At 28.8% G+C, this 12,929-nt stretch overlaps 2 protein-coding genes across 5 annotated transcripts in view; both read left to right on the top strand.

The window, feature by feature from the left end:
• Positions 1-1,295: 1,295 nt before the first annotated feature.
• LOC108722518 (uncharacterized) lies at positions 1,296-3,175 on the top strand. Its single transcript, XM_018447668.1, has 2 exons — positions 1,296-1,426; positions 2,924-3,175. Exons 1-2 carry the CDS (start codon positions 1,355-1,357, stop codon positions 3,083-3,085), a joined length of 234 nt encoding a protein of 77 aa, XP_018303170.1. The 5' UTR covers positions 1,296-1,354; the 3' UTR covers positions 3,086-3,175.
• A 5,273-nt stretch (positions 3,176-8,448) lies between these two features.
• The window catches only part of LOC108722530 (uncharacterized), a 21,659-nt gene continuing 17,178 nt past the window's right edge, over positions 8,449-12,929 (top strand). For all 4 annotated transcript variants that reach the window (XM_018447692.1, XM_018447693.1, XM_018447694.1 and 1 more), the window contains exons 1-5: positions 8,449-8,603; positions 9,661-10,161; positions 11,488-11,802; positions 11,974-12,145; positions 12,231-12,491. In XM_018447692.1, coding sequence (XP_018303194.1) covers positions 8,535-8,603; positions 9,661-10,161; positions 11,488-11,802; positions 11,974-12,145; positions 12,231-12,491 — 1,318 coding nt within the window. In that variant the 5' untranslated portion in view covers positions 8,449-8,534. The remainder of the gene's footprint in view (positions 8,604-9,660; positions 10,162-11,487; positions 11,803-11,973; positions 12,146-12,230; positions 12,492-12,929) is intronic.

Here is a 12,929-nt window from a genome sequence, read left to right on the forward strand (position 1 = left end):
AGATTTTGAGGGTTACCGAGTGATATCATAACCTACATTTATTTCTTTATATCAAGATTCTATTTCCTCGTCTGACTAGCTGTTCGTTGTCGTACCGAAAAAAGAAGATATATCACCGAAAGAAGACAAATTTTATAAGAGGTAAATGTTGAGTTTCATTCATTGTTTGTAAGAATTTACTGATTAGATTGCATATAAGTAAAGCCTGATTCTCCTCTCTCTCAATGATAAATTTAGGCCTTCAACATCGATATTGACGCTTGAAAATGTCTTGAAGAAATGTACGGTAAGGTTAGCTGCACCCAATTGACCCAATGTGTACGTTGGTGTAGTTCGAATCATGTACTATGTGCACTTCGGCCATTTTGATGCATTATTTCTGAAAGAGTTTGCGGTACTTTATAAATCTAGTGACTTTATTTGTCAACTTGAATGCGCCCATTGTGTCTTGAACTTAATATAGGAGTATTACATATATGCATTTATCAAAGAAACGCGACCGACTTATGTCAGTATCGCAAAAGTACTAGAAAATATTAGAAAAAGGATTAAAAATGGCGTGGTTTGCAAGACGAATTACGAAATCCATCAATCATTCATTAAGTAGCCGTTTTTAATACACAGGAATCAGTTCAGTGATTGACTGCTAAGTCACGTGATTGCAAGGATCAATCAGAACACTTAACACCAGTTGCGCTTCTCTGATAAATCTAGGACTCTATCTAAAATTAATTTTCTTTGTATCTCAATTATTATGTGAAAAGTTTAGATCCTACGTACAATGCAAGAAATGTTAGGAACAGAAATAAATATTAAATATTAGAGAAATAAAAAAATTAAGAATAAATTAACACAATGGATTCGAATAATATATGTAACCTTATTAATTTGTATTGTGCATTACGTTAACTTAATTTTTTATTTCTTTAATATTTATCCAATATATATTATATTATTCGTGTTTTTTCTTAATATTTTTTCCACTGTGTGCAAGCTTATATTTTATTATATTAATTGTTTGAAATAATTGCACAAATACGCTAGCGTTTTTATTAGAAATGTAAAGCAGCACAGAATTTTATTGCAACAGCAAGTGCATTTTTCTCTGTTAGACATTGCAGATCATTGATGTACTTGAGAAATGTCGATTCACGTCACCTTTACCCTTTTGCATCAACTAAAGATAACAAAAATACAAGAAACGTAATAGGAAAAACGCATCTGCATGATAACAACATAACATTTCCTTATAATCATCATATCTATAGAAGATTTTGTATATAAGGTCTATTTCTTAGTGAAGTAAGGCAATTGATTGTAAGTTGAGTTAAACGACGATTAACACGATCAAAGAATGATCTTTAAATCTTGCACAGTTTTGTTATGCCTGGTGCTGTGTGCATCATTCGTAATGACACAATCACATGTAAGTACTATAATGTAAACAGTTTCAAATAAAAAGTTTAGAAAGATTAACGTTGTGAGGCCCAATTTTTCATTATGGTTAACTTGTGGTTAAGTTTAACTCGATGTTTCATACATCATGAAGCCGATTATATAAAACATCAAGAATGAAGCCTAACTACACTAGTTAACTATAAAATGAAAAATTGAGCCTGAAAATCAATTAATCGGTCATATGATTGAGAACAAAGCAAATATTTTTATATTGTTAGTTAAAAACGTTCGCGATTCAAAGTAAGTTATTTTTCTTAAAAATTATATATGAGTAATAATTGTATATGAGTAATTTTTTTACATTTCTCCAAACTTGATTTTTTTTTAAAGAAACAAATACGAAAATTATTCTTATAATTACTTTTTGTTTTCTCTTATTATTATTATTTTTATTGCACTTGACAGTAATTTTAAAACAAAAGAAAGAAGAATATATTGTCATGTTTTTGGACATATTTCATATATACTATATTTATACAGAGTGAGTCACTTAAAATCAGCCACTCGAATAATACCCACAGTTTTGAAGATAGAAAAAAATGCTTGAAATAAAAATTATTTAGTATAAAGAGGGGCACCTTATGATGATGAACATTTTTTCCCAGGTGAAGGCGCTTCGGAGATTTCAAGGTCAACTTTTTTTAAATGGAATTATATGAATTTTTTTTACAAAATATGATTCCCCTAATTATTCTGCATAAAAAAGTATTAAGGTAGAGATGTCAAAAAAACCAATAGTTTATGAGATATTTTATACTTTATTCTGGTACATATTGACATAAAATGTTGACCTTGAAATTTCCGAAGCGCCTTCACCTGGGAAAAAATGTTCATCATCATCTGGTGCTCCTCTCAATGCCAAATAATTTTTATTTGAAGCATTTCTTCCTATCTTCAAAACTGTGGATGTTATTCGGGTGGCCGGTCTTAAGTGACTCACCCTGTATATATTTATGAATGTTTATACATGTTTAAGTATATTTATATAAATTGGTGCATGAAAAATGTTTTACCAGGATTACATTTCGTATTTATTTTTTTGATATTACACTTTCATTAATAAAGTACAATTCTTAATATATTTCTAAATATTATAAAGTATACTTGTAAATGTTTTTGTCTTTTAATTGTTATTGTGACAAATTACAATTAATTATGTAATTATATAATAAAATAAAATTGTTATATACGATTTGTGGAATTCTTTGTGAACTTTATACAATACCAAATAGCAAAATATATGATATATGAAGTAAAATAAGTAAAAATGAATGTATAGTTGAGCTATGATTTTACTATTAACACATTTAATATATGTTTCTTCATATTTATATTTTTTTCTATTTTCATAGCTTTCGCTACAGCTTTTTGGAAGGAAATGCTTCTTTTTTTTATTCATATGACCTATTCTCTCTTCTTTATTATGGCATTGAGAGATAAAATTGGATAATTTATTCACTTACAGGCGTATGTAATGCCTTATCCGGGCGATTGCAGTATGTATCAACAATGCGATGAAAGTGGTTGTTTTGTAATGCGTTGCGGTATAGGAACAGAATTTAATCCAGCTATAAGTACCTGTGACTATCCCCTGAGAGACCGTACAGGATGTAATAATCGTGGATGAGAATTATTTAGTTCACAAGAAGTTATTGTAAAGTTACAGAATTATTTTTAAATATTTCATTCCTGTTTAAACGGATCAATACTTGTCACATTGTGTAAATAAAATTATAATATTAATTTTAAATTGTGTGTTTATTCTATTTATTATTAAAATTCTATGCTATTACTGCAATAAGTTCATTTGTAGTGAATTAAAATAATAAGACTACAAACAGTATAATTACAAATTAAAAAATTGTTAATTTATTATGAATTATTTTCGCACGTAGATTACAATACGGCGAACTGCAAAAATTATAATTTTGTGATCATCAGGAGTGACTATTGTGATGCGATAAATCAACATCATCGCTCATATAATAGTAAGTATGTGCATCGGTACGATTGAGGAACAGTATAAGTAATTAAGCAACAATCAAACAATAATTAATATTTGACGAATGGATGCGAAAAAATATCACAGTGATATAAATATGATCTTTGTATGCATCTCATGCAGATAACCGATTTTTCACAATTTCATATAAACTCATCCATAACAAAATTGAAGAACGCAGTTTCTGCGGTAATGATCAACATTGAAGAAACTCCTACTGAACTATTGCGCACGCCAATCCAACCTGTAATAAATATGACAATTTTTCGATCGTGTTCTTGTAAATTTGCCTGAATAGCTTTTCCAGAATAATGTAAGAATATCATTTTGTTTACTGACCTAATTGCTTCTGCCATATTATTGTTATCTTATCGCTAAATGAAGTTAATTAAAGTATTTTTGTGTATGTTGTGTTATAAAACATGCAAACAATGTTATATTTACTTTTAAAAATTGCTTAATTTTATTTCATTAGATATTTTTTAATTTGTAAAAACTATTAGCTTTTGCTGTTGTTTACCATATATGTTTAAAAAAATATTGCATGAAAAATTTCAAGTCAATTTTATTAATCGATGAATTAACTTTATTTAATTCTTTACCATTATTTTGTTAAAGTTGAAAGAAAAGGTAAAGAAAAATCAGTTAAACTGATAATAACATTGAGTTCATCCAATTTGTCATAAAAGTTTACAGCATGTCAGTCTCGACAATATATAATATTACAAAGGTGGCCAACTGTGACACGCGTGCCACTATATAGTGGCATTCTCAGTGATATACGTATCAAATAAGAAGCACATGTCAGAGAGAAAAATACAAAAACAAAAAATTACTCAGTAAAAGCAACCGTAAAAATCCATTAAAATATATTTATTACGTTTTCTGGTCCTCTAGCCGCGTTTATTTTGTTCGTTTTCTTGCTAAAGATGCATTATGCTGATATTTCACTGCTTTGAGCACGTTTTTGTCATATGATAAAAAATTTTGAGTATATTTATCGGATAATTTTTTTCTTGCGAATTCGTATTCAATAGCTAATCGAAGAATAAAAATAGAATAATAGGTATTTTTTAAGTTTGAAAACGAACAAAATGCATACAATAATCTCTAATTAATATTTTTGTCTACATTTGTAATGATTTATTTTTACACGAATGTAAAACAAAACACAGTAAAAGAAATAAATTTTATTAAATAGAAAAAGTCTTTTTGCTTTCAATGCAAAAGAAAGTATATAAATTCCTTAAGGCTTAAGCTTAAGACTTACTTTTATCTGCTACTCCTATTGTCTGCGGGATAATCGAAAAAAAAAAACCAAAATCTAAATGGTTATGACCATCGGTGAAAGTATTGGTATCAGAACTGAAAATTGGGTATAACCTCGGACCGAAACCATTTGGAATTCGGTCAGTTAGTAATATCACATTAAATTGAAAAGTAATTTAAAATGTGATATTGCTATTCTAGTTCTGTTCATGATTGCGTTTCAAGATTGAAAAAGATTTCGGCGCACGATTTACAGAATTGGATATGTATACCCAGACAACACACAATATTTATAAAATATTTACAAAATATTTATAACTGTTTATAAGATTTATTTTAAATATATTTTGTAAATATTTTTTTGTTTAGATTGCATAGATCATAAACAACTATTATAAATATTGTGAAATATTTATTGTAAATATCTTGTAGTAAATGTTACGGAAATACTTAATAAAAGACATTATAATTCAAGTAAAAAAAATACCAGAAATATTTATTTATATTTATCATAAATATTACATTAAATAATAGTCTATCTTTTAATATTTCGAATAAAGCTTTATATAAAAAAATATGTATAAAATATTTATATAACATTTTAAGAATTGAATAATAATAAATGTATTGATCATAAATATTCTGTGCTGGGTATGAATTCGCTCCGCGTGCGAAATATTTAACACTGCTATAAGATTCGCTTTGACCGAAAGTAGGTTTATTTCTCTTAATTGATTTATTCTCGTTGATTTAAGAGGATCCTAAAGCCGTCCGTATTACCGACTAATCATAATTTTTGTATAACAATTAATTTTTTCCTTTTTTACAGATTCGATCGAAAATACTTTTCCAGGTATTTTTAAAGTATACGCATTAATGTCTGTCTGTGAGGTGGAGTTTATGCCGAGAACGACAAAAAATTTCGAAATGAAAATCTTAAGAAAAATTTTGTATCGTTCTCGGCATAAAATCTACCTCACAAACACGTATTAATAATGCATATATGTACTTTAATGCTGGAAAAGGATTTTCGAATCTGTAAAACAGGAAAAAAGTAATTGTTATACCAAAATTATAATTTAGTCGATAATATTATATATACGACTTTAATTTTGGAAAATCTTTTTTGTTAGGTCTTCGATCACAATTTCGCAAACTCAGGATTGTTTGTGCATGTCATACGCTTCCGGAGAAAGTATCATTTACGTACGACGTATAGAATTTCTGCACTAAGGAAATTATACTCAGACAGTACACAATATTTACAAAATATTTACAAAATATTTATAAGATTTATTTTAAATATTTTGTAAATGTTTTTTTTGTAGTCTTAGATTGCACAGATCATAAACATTTATTATAAATATTTTGAAATATTTATTATGAATGTTATAGTAAATGCTATGAAAATACTTAATGAGACATTATAATCCAAGTAAGAAATACTTATTAGAAATATTTATTTATATATTATTTCTTTACTTTTTATTACTTATCATAAGTATTGCATAAAATATTTAGTCTATATTTTAATAATATTTCGAATAAAGCTTTATATAAAATATGTAAGAAATATCTATATGTATAACATTTCAAAAAACGAATATTATTAAATATTTATCATAAATATTCTGCTGTCTAAGGGTAATCTAAGGTGACAGCTGTAAGAGCTGAAATAAAGTGAATTTTTAACTTTTCTCCGATTTTCTAGTCAAATTTAGAGTAGTTGGTGTTTTTTTGTGTGTATTTTTATTGTGTAAAAGAATTTGGTGATCTATAAAGCCAATTCGGAGAAGTTGGCAATCTGCAATTGTCAGTAATTCTGTTAGTTTGTAATTGTCATTATATATATATATATTTTATAGATTTTTATGTATTACACTCTCCAACAAAATTTGACTTTTTTTTGTCTTTGACATGTGGAATGTCATTTCTCGAAGATTTTTAGTCGCTGGTTTGAATTCGTGCTAAGAAAAATTCTATCACGTCACATTTCTGAGAAAATTGAAATAATATAGGCCAAAAATGACAATTTTGTTCATACATAGAATGGAATTGCGGTTAAGAAAATTTTATTTTACCAATTTTATCTACATTATCTTAAAATACTATCATTTACATGAAATGAGATTTTTTTGTTTCTGTACGATTTTTGACCAAGTTACATAGGATTGAAGTTAGGTATACGTTGTTTGGCGTTATCGTGTTGCGCGTTTACTTGGTGCGAGATACTACCGTCTCTTGATCATTGCCCTAGTTTACGTCGTACACTTGATACGGGTATTAATTAGTAACTTTCTAATGAGTTATCTTAATTTCGGCGATACGTGTAAACATATACATGATATGTGTGTTTAATTAATCATTTTGATGCATTTTGTACAAATTTAGTATATCAGTCTTTAAATACATTGCTTAAACACTGAGACAATTTAATAGAAAGTTACTAATTAGTACACATATCAAGTGCACGATGTAAACTAGGCCATTGACATTCTGAGGATAGTATGACACTTGCCAGAAGATTATTCAACCACAATAATATGTGTTTTCGGAGTGCATTACGTGAAGATGATGTTTGTTACACTTTTTTATGTATATTCTTTTTTATTTAATTTTTATTACTTTTTTATTCTTTTTTATTTTTATTTTTGTTTTATTTTTATTATTCCGCCACATCGCGGATCTTTCCCGATTTCGAGTAAGCGTCAGACAGTAATAATTTCAAATTTATATAACTCGGTCGTAAAAAATTGAAAACAAAAAAAATACAAAAATAAAAAACTCATTTTGAAGACATAAGATAGCACTTTAAGTTAGTGTAAACAAAATTGATAAAGTAAAATTTCCTTAACCGTAATACCATTCTAAATATGGCTAAAATCGTCATTTCTCGTCTACGTTTTACCCTAATTTTTTTTTATAAATGTGGCGTGATAAATAAATTCTAAACACAGCATCGTTTTCAGCATTAAAAAATACTTTAGAAATGATACTTTGTAAGCTAAAGACAAAATCAGTGTCGGTTAATATAATTTTTTGCGCAGGGCGGAAAATCTTACACAATATACGTACCTAATACAGTTCTCCGAATTCGGAGGACTGCATTACTTGATGTACAGAGGCGGTAAATGCAAGCTGAAGGCAGAGAGCTTATATTATATTTATAATACGAGTATATACGTTTTCGAAGCAATTATTTTCATTTGTATTCACTGACGTGAGTCCATCAATTACGACTTCAAATTCTCACAGAAACAGTTAGTCGAGCTGAAATAATCAATATATTAATTGTAAATATATTTCATCTCCGTGATGAGATTTCAAAGATTACAATAAAAGGCCGCATGAAATAGTAATCTTATCCATTTTTCACCCTGTGTTTCTCGCGTCGGTCTCTTTATAAGGCTAGCTTGCAATAATCATCAACGAACAGAAGTTTGCTCGCGCACCGTCAATTGGCAAATAGTTCTGTTTGCAGTCGTTCGTTTGTTGTGTCGACTCTCGTGTTTACCGGCGTCCTTTTTTCTGCTATGTGCATATGCGTATGCGTGAGCACATATTTCAAGCCGAGAATTTTCTTTTTTCTCTTTTCGTTTCATTATCTTTTGTTGAGATGATCTTTAACCCTTCTAGCTGATAACTTTCCGATTTTCATGAATCAGAGCACTTGTTTCCTCGACTATATCAATATCTGCTTCTGGATAAAGCGGCGCCGATCAGCATTCAAGCTCGACGCTACGATTTTAGAAAGAGCCGGGGATCAGTATAATACGATGCTCGGTGTATCGTGGAAGTATCGAAAATGATGTCGTGTTTTAATTATTTTTTCGCCGCTTTCTGCCTCTTTTATACAGCTGTTTTTTCTACCGCGGTATGTGGTGGGATTGTTTACTTACAAGTGACTTTTTGTGATTTACGTAGCCATTTCAATTTTATCTTAAACAAGAGACACTACGTTTAAAATTATAATTTGAATGTAGACTAGATTAACTGAGATTGAAGTAAAAATGGCAAATTTGATTCGTTACCAAAAGTATTAATATTTTATTATATATAATAATATGTAATACGAATTTGCAATGCAAAATTTTTAATCTTATTATTTTTTTCTAAAAGTGATAAAGTAAGAAAATTTACTTTACTTTTAAATTAATAGTTTGATAAAAACAATAATATATACTTTATCAATGCAATAATAATATGATACTTAGTATGTGATAAATAATCTGATGTTTTGAAATCAGAATCTCATGAATTAGGTTATAAAATATTATACTTGTGTCCATCAATTGCATGTTATATAATATAAGAACATATGTTTGAAATGTAATGTAAATTTACTACCAGATGTAACAATCAGACTGCAAAAACGTGTAATTAGATGGAGACTGAAAACGTATGTTATCTCCTTAAAATTTCATTTATTCTTAAAATAATTGTTGTTTATTACATTGCTAAAATTTTCAAAAATTATGTGTAAGCTTCTTTCTATGGTATAGTATACACAACATAATTAAAAATAAATAATTATTATTATATTCCCGTATATATTGATATAAACAAAAATAATACGAAGACGAAGTGCAATACTTATAAATGTGGCTAACTTATATCAATTGTCAAAATCTTAATTTTTGAAGTGAAATGTAGGTTCCTATAATATATACTTTTCGACAAAAACTGAGGAACTATAAGCAATTATTAAAAAATTATTAAACGTATCTTATTCGCTTATTTGATATGTAATTTATTACATTTACTGTAATCAAATTTATTAGTTAATTTTAAAGTACAAGTATATTTTTATTAAGTTTTATTCACGATAATAAATCAAAGAAATTTGGCATAAATGTTGATCTATTTTGGTATTTCAACAATAAAAATCAAGATTGTTTTTGATATTATTCTGACAATTTTTATTATCACAGATTTATAATCCAAGATTAACAACTACAAAACCGCCAGAACGTCGTGAATTAGTACTTCCTTGGCATTCAACTGAGAAAGTATCGCGTGTTCAAACAACTTCTTCTCCAATATGGAGTCAATTGCGGGATAATATTACATCTAAATCTGGCACGAAGAATTGGAGCTCTTGGCGGAAGACTCCGGGTAATGAAATTGAACAAAGGACGCAAATTGATATTCCTGAGCAGATTTCTGAAAAAGTTCCAGAACAACAGCTTAATTTCAAATTTGATAAGTTGGAACAACAAGAAAGTCTGAAATTTCCTTTTCAGTACGAAGATTTTACAGAATCTGATAAAAATTACGGATACTTTAAGAATGAATCAAAATATGGAAATCGCACTCGACCTCAAAACGAGATTGATTTTGAGCATAAACCACTGAAAAATGACGAGAACAAAAAAATGCACGTAGAATTTGAGAATGAAGATTTGTATGAAGGTGTAGATATTGACAGCACGGTAATTCTTTTTCTATATCTAAACAGAATTATTCATGCATTATAATATCGTTTATATTAGAAGTGTGATTTAGTTTTGAGGGTTTTTTTTTTCTCAAAAACTGATTTAGTTAAACAACATATCACGTAAACGCTTAATAACTGTTGTACGATCAACATTTAATTCTCTGGCAAATTCTGACGTGAATTGTGCTGAATTTTCGTCCAATAATAATGCTTGCAAATCTGCATTTTCCAGCTTAATGGAGCAACATCACCATAAGTTTCTGTCAGAGTTCTATGACCTTTAGTCGCCATTTTCTTCTGATTAAAAAACATAAGCAATGCAGTGTCGAAAATGTTCTATTTATAGGAAGCTCCATTTTTAAAATGGTACAAACATGACATTTACTGCGTCTATTGTTAGTGAACGACTAAATATCATGGCGTAATATTAAAGCATTAAGAAATATCCAGATAGCAAAGCGTGTTTCAGCAAAATCGCACAAATTTGTGATTGCTTATGATGCTGGCAATTTGCCATAGATTTGTCTTCAACGATTTCGAATATACCGACATTGTAGCACATGCAAGCAACAATGTGTATATGTATTGCCAGCATTTTAACAGTAAGATAGGTGCATCAATGTTATCTTGTGTTGTCGGCAATATGACAGCATTGTATGATGATGCATATTATTATGGCAACATGATGGCAGTAGTACAAATTTTTATGATGACGATTTTAAAGTTGTCGGCAAACTGCTGGTAAATTGCTACTCAAAATTATCATATCGTGGAGACATCAAGCTGCCAACAAATGAGGACTCAGTTGTTGCAATTCTGCTAGCAACATATGCTTAGCAATGTATACTTAGCAAGCAACATCCCAGCAACAAGACAGACACGTTGCTATCTGGGTAACAGCTGTGATTGGAATGTCTTCGACAATACTCACATTAATGCCATCTCTTGGCAAAGCCTTCAAAAAACTAAATCACATTCCTACATACATGTATTAAAGATATTGTTTAAGATATGTAATAATTTTGTTCTTAAAACATTTTTACTGAAATATAAAACGCCTTCATATATTTTTTTATGATTCTTTATATATATATATATATACTTTTCCAAATATGTAACATATAAATTTGAAAAATATATAATAAACTTTGATGTACAACGTTTTAAATAAAAAAGATTTATAAAGCTAAATTTTAGAACTTAAAGTTTTAAGGTTAAAGAACATTTGAAAGAATTTTAAATTTATTTCAATCTTTATTTCATGATGTATTTGTTTGATATTTGCATTATAATAATATCGATTTTATCTTTTTACATGTAGAAACCACGAAAAGAAAATTTACTTCTTTCACAAAAATCGCAGCACAAAGTAGCCCGATATAATCCTCGATTAGGTGTTGAATGTCCTGACAACAATTCCACAGGGCAATTTGTTTATCCACCAGATTGCAAATTCTTCGTCAATTGTTGGAAGGGTCGTGCATTTGTTCAACCATGTGCTCCAGGCACTCATTTTAATCCTGATACTCTGGAATGTGATTTTCCACACAAAGTGAAATGCTATGAGGATGAACCTGTGTATTTTAAAGAGTCAGATTCTGTCTTCCAAGTTAATCGAAAATCACAGAAGTTGCAAGTGCGTTTTTTTTACAATATATTATTATTGATTATAAATCAAAATTTCATTTTATGTTTCAAATTTATTGACTTTGATAATATTGTGTCTGATTTAAACAAAACATTGCTTTTTTAATATACATATTTCGCATATCGATCATACTTTAACGATTTATTTGGTGTTTTACAGGAACCAAAATGTCCACCATATTTGATTGGTTTATTACCATATCATGGAGATTGCACGAAATTTGTACAATGCGCGCACGGTACAACTTATATTATGAGTTGTGGCTTTGGAACAGTTTTCAATCCCACTATTGGTATATGTGATTGGCCACGTAATGTAAAGGGTTGCGAAGGTAGCAATAAATGATTATTGAAGAAATAATTTGTTTTATCGTAAAAATAATGAGAAGTTTTATTTAAATGTATTCTGTTATATAGATATTTTTAAATCTAATAAAAAAGTATCACTTGCATCTCCAAATTTTAATTTTGAACACGGTAGTGCGAAATATATCGAAACAAAGAAAATTATATGTCCTGCGGATTTCATCGGATTATTGCCTCATCCAGAGACGTGTAAAAAATTCCTTCAATGTGCAAATGGTGTTACTTACGTGATGGATTGTGGTCCTGGAACAGCTTTCAATCCTGTTACAACGGTTTGTGATTGGCCACATAACGTACCCAGCTGCAAAACAGGTATATTAATTGCAACAAATAATGCAAATTGTTAATTTTTATAGTAATTCAGCATTTCGTCAAAGTAATTTGCAATTATATTCTCTAATGGGAAAGATCACGTCACAAAGTAGTTACATAACGAAATCATGTAATTAAGATAAGTAAATCACGTAACCGGTAACAGATTGTTCCAAATCAATACGTGATTTTTTAAATCACGTAATTTGAAAAATCGCGTAAGAAATAATTTTATCCATCGCATGTGATTTTATAGTTATTGAATTTAAAAAAATTGAATAATAGAAATGAAAAAAAAAACATATCATCATGTAACTTTTCAAATTACATAATTTTAAAAAATCACGTACTGATTTGGAACAATTATCCGTTACGGATTGTTTCCGTGTTTTACTTGCCTTAGTTATATGATTTCGTTATGTAACTGTGCGTGCGTGC

The sequence above is a fragment of the Mycetomoellerius zeteki genome, unplaced genomic scaffold (assembly GCF_001594055.1).
Source record: "Mycetomoellerius zeteki isolate Tzet28-1 unplaced genomic scaffold, Tzet1.0 scaffold206, whole genome shotgun sequence".
NCBI classification, from domain to species: Eukaryota; Metazoa; Arthropoda; class Insecta; order Hymenoptera; family Formicidae; genus Mycetomoellerius; species Mycetomoellerius zeteki.

Coding starts and splice junctions, on each gene's coding strand:
- LOC108722518 (XM_018447668.1), top strand. CDS start 1,355: ATGATCTTTAAATCTTGCACAGTTTTGTTATGCCTGGTGCTGTGTGCA. Junction 1,427..2,923: donor TCGTAATGACACAATCACAT/GTAAGTACTATA, acceptor ATTCACTTACAG/GCGTATGTAATGCCTTATCC.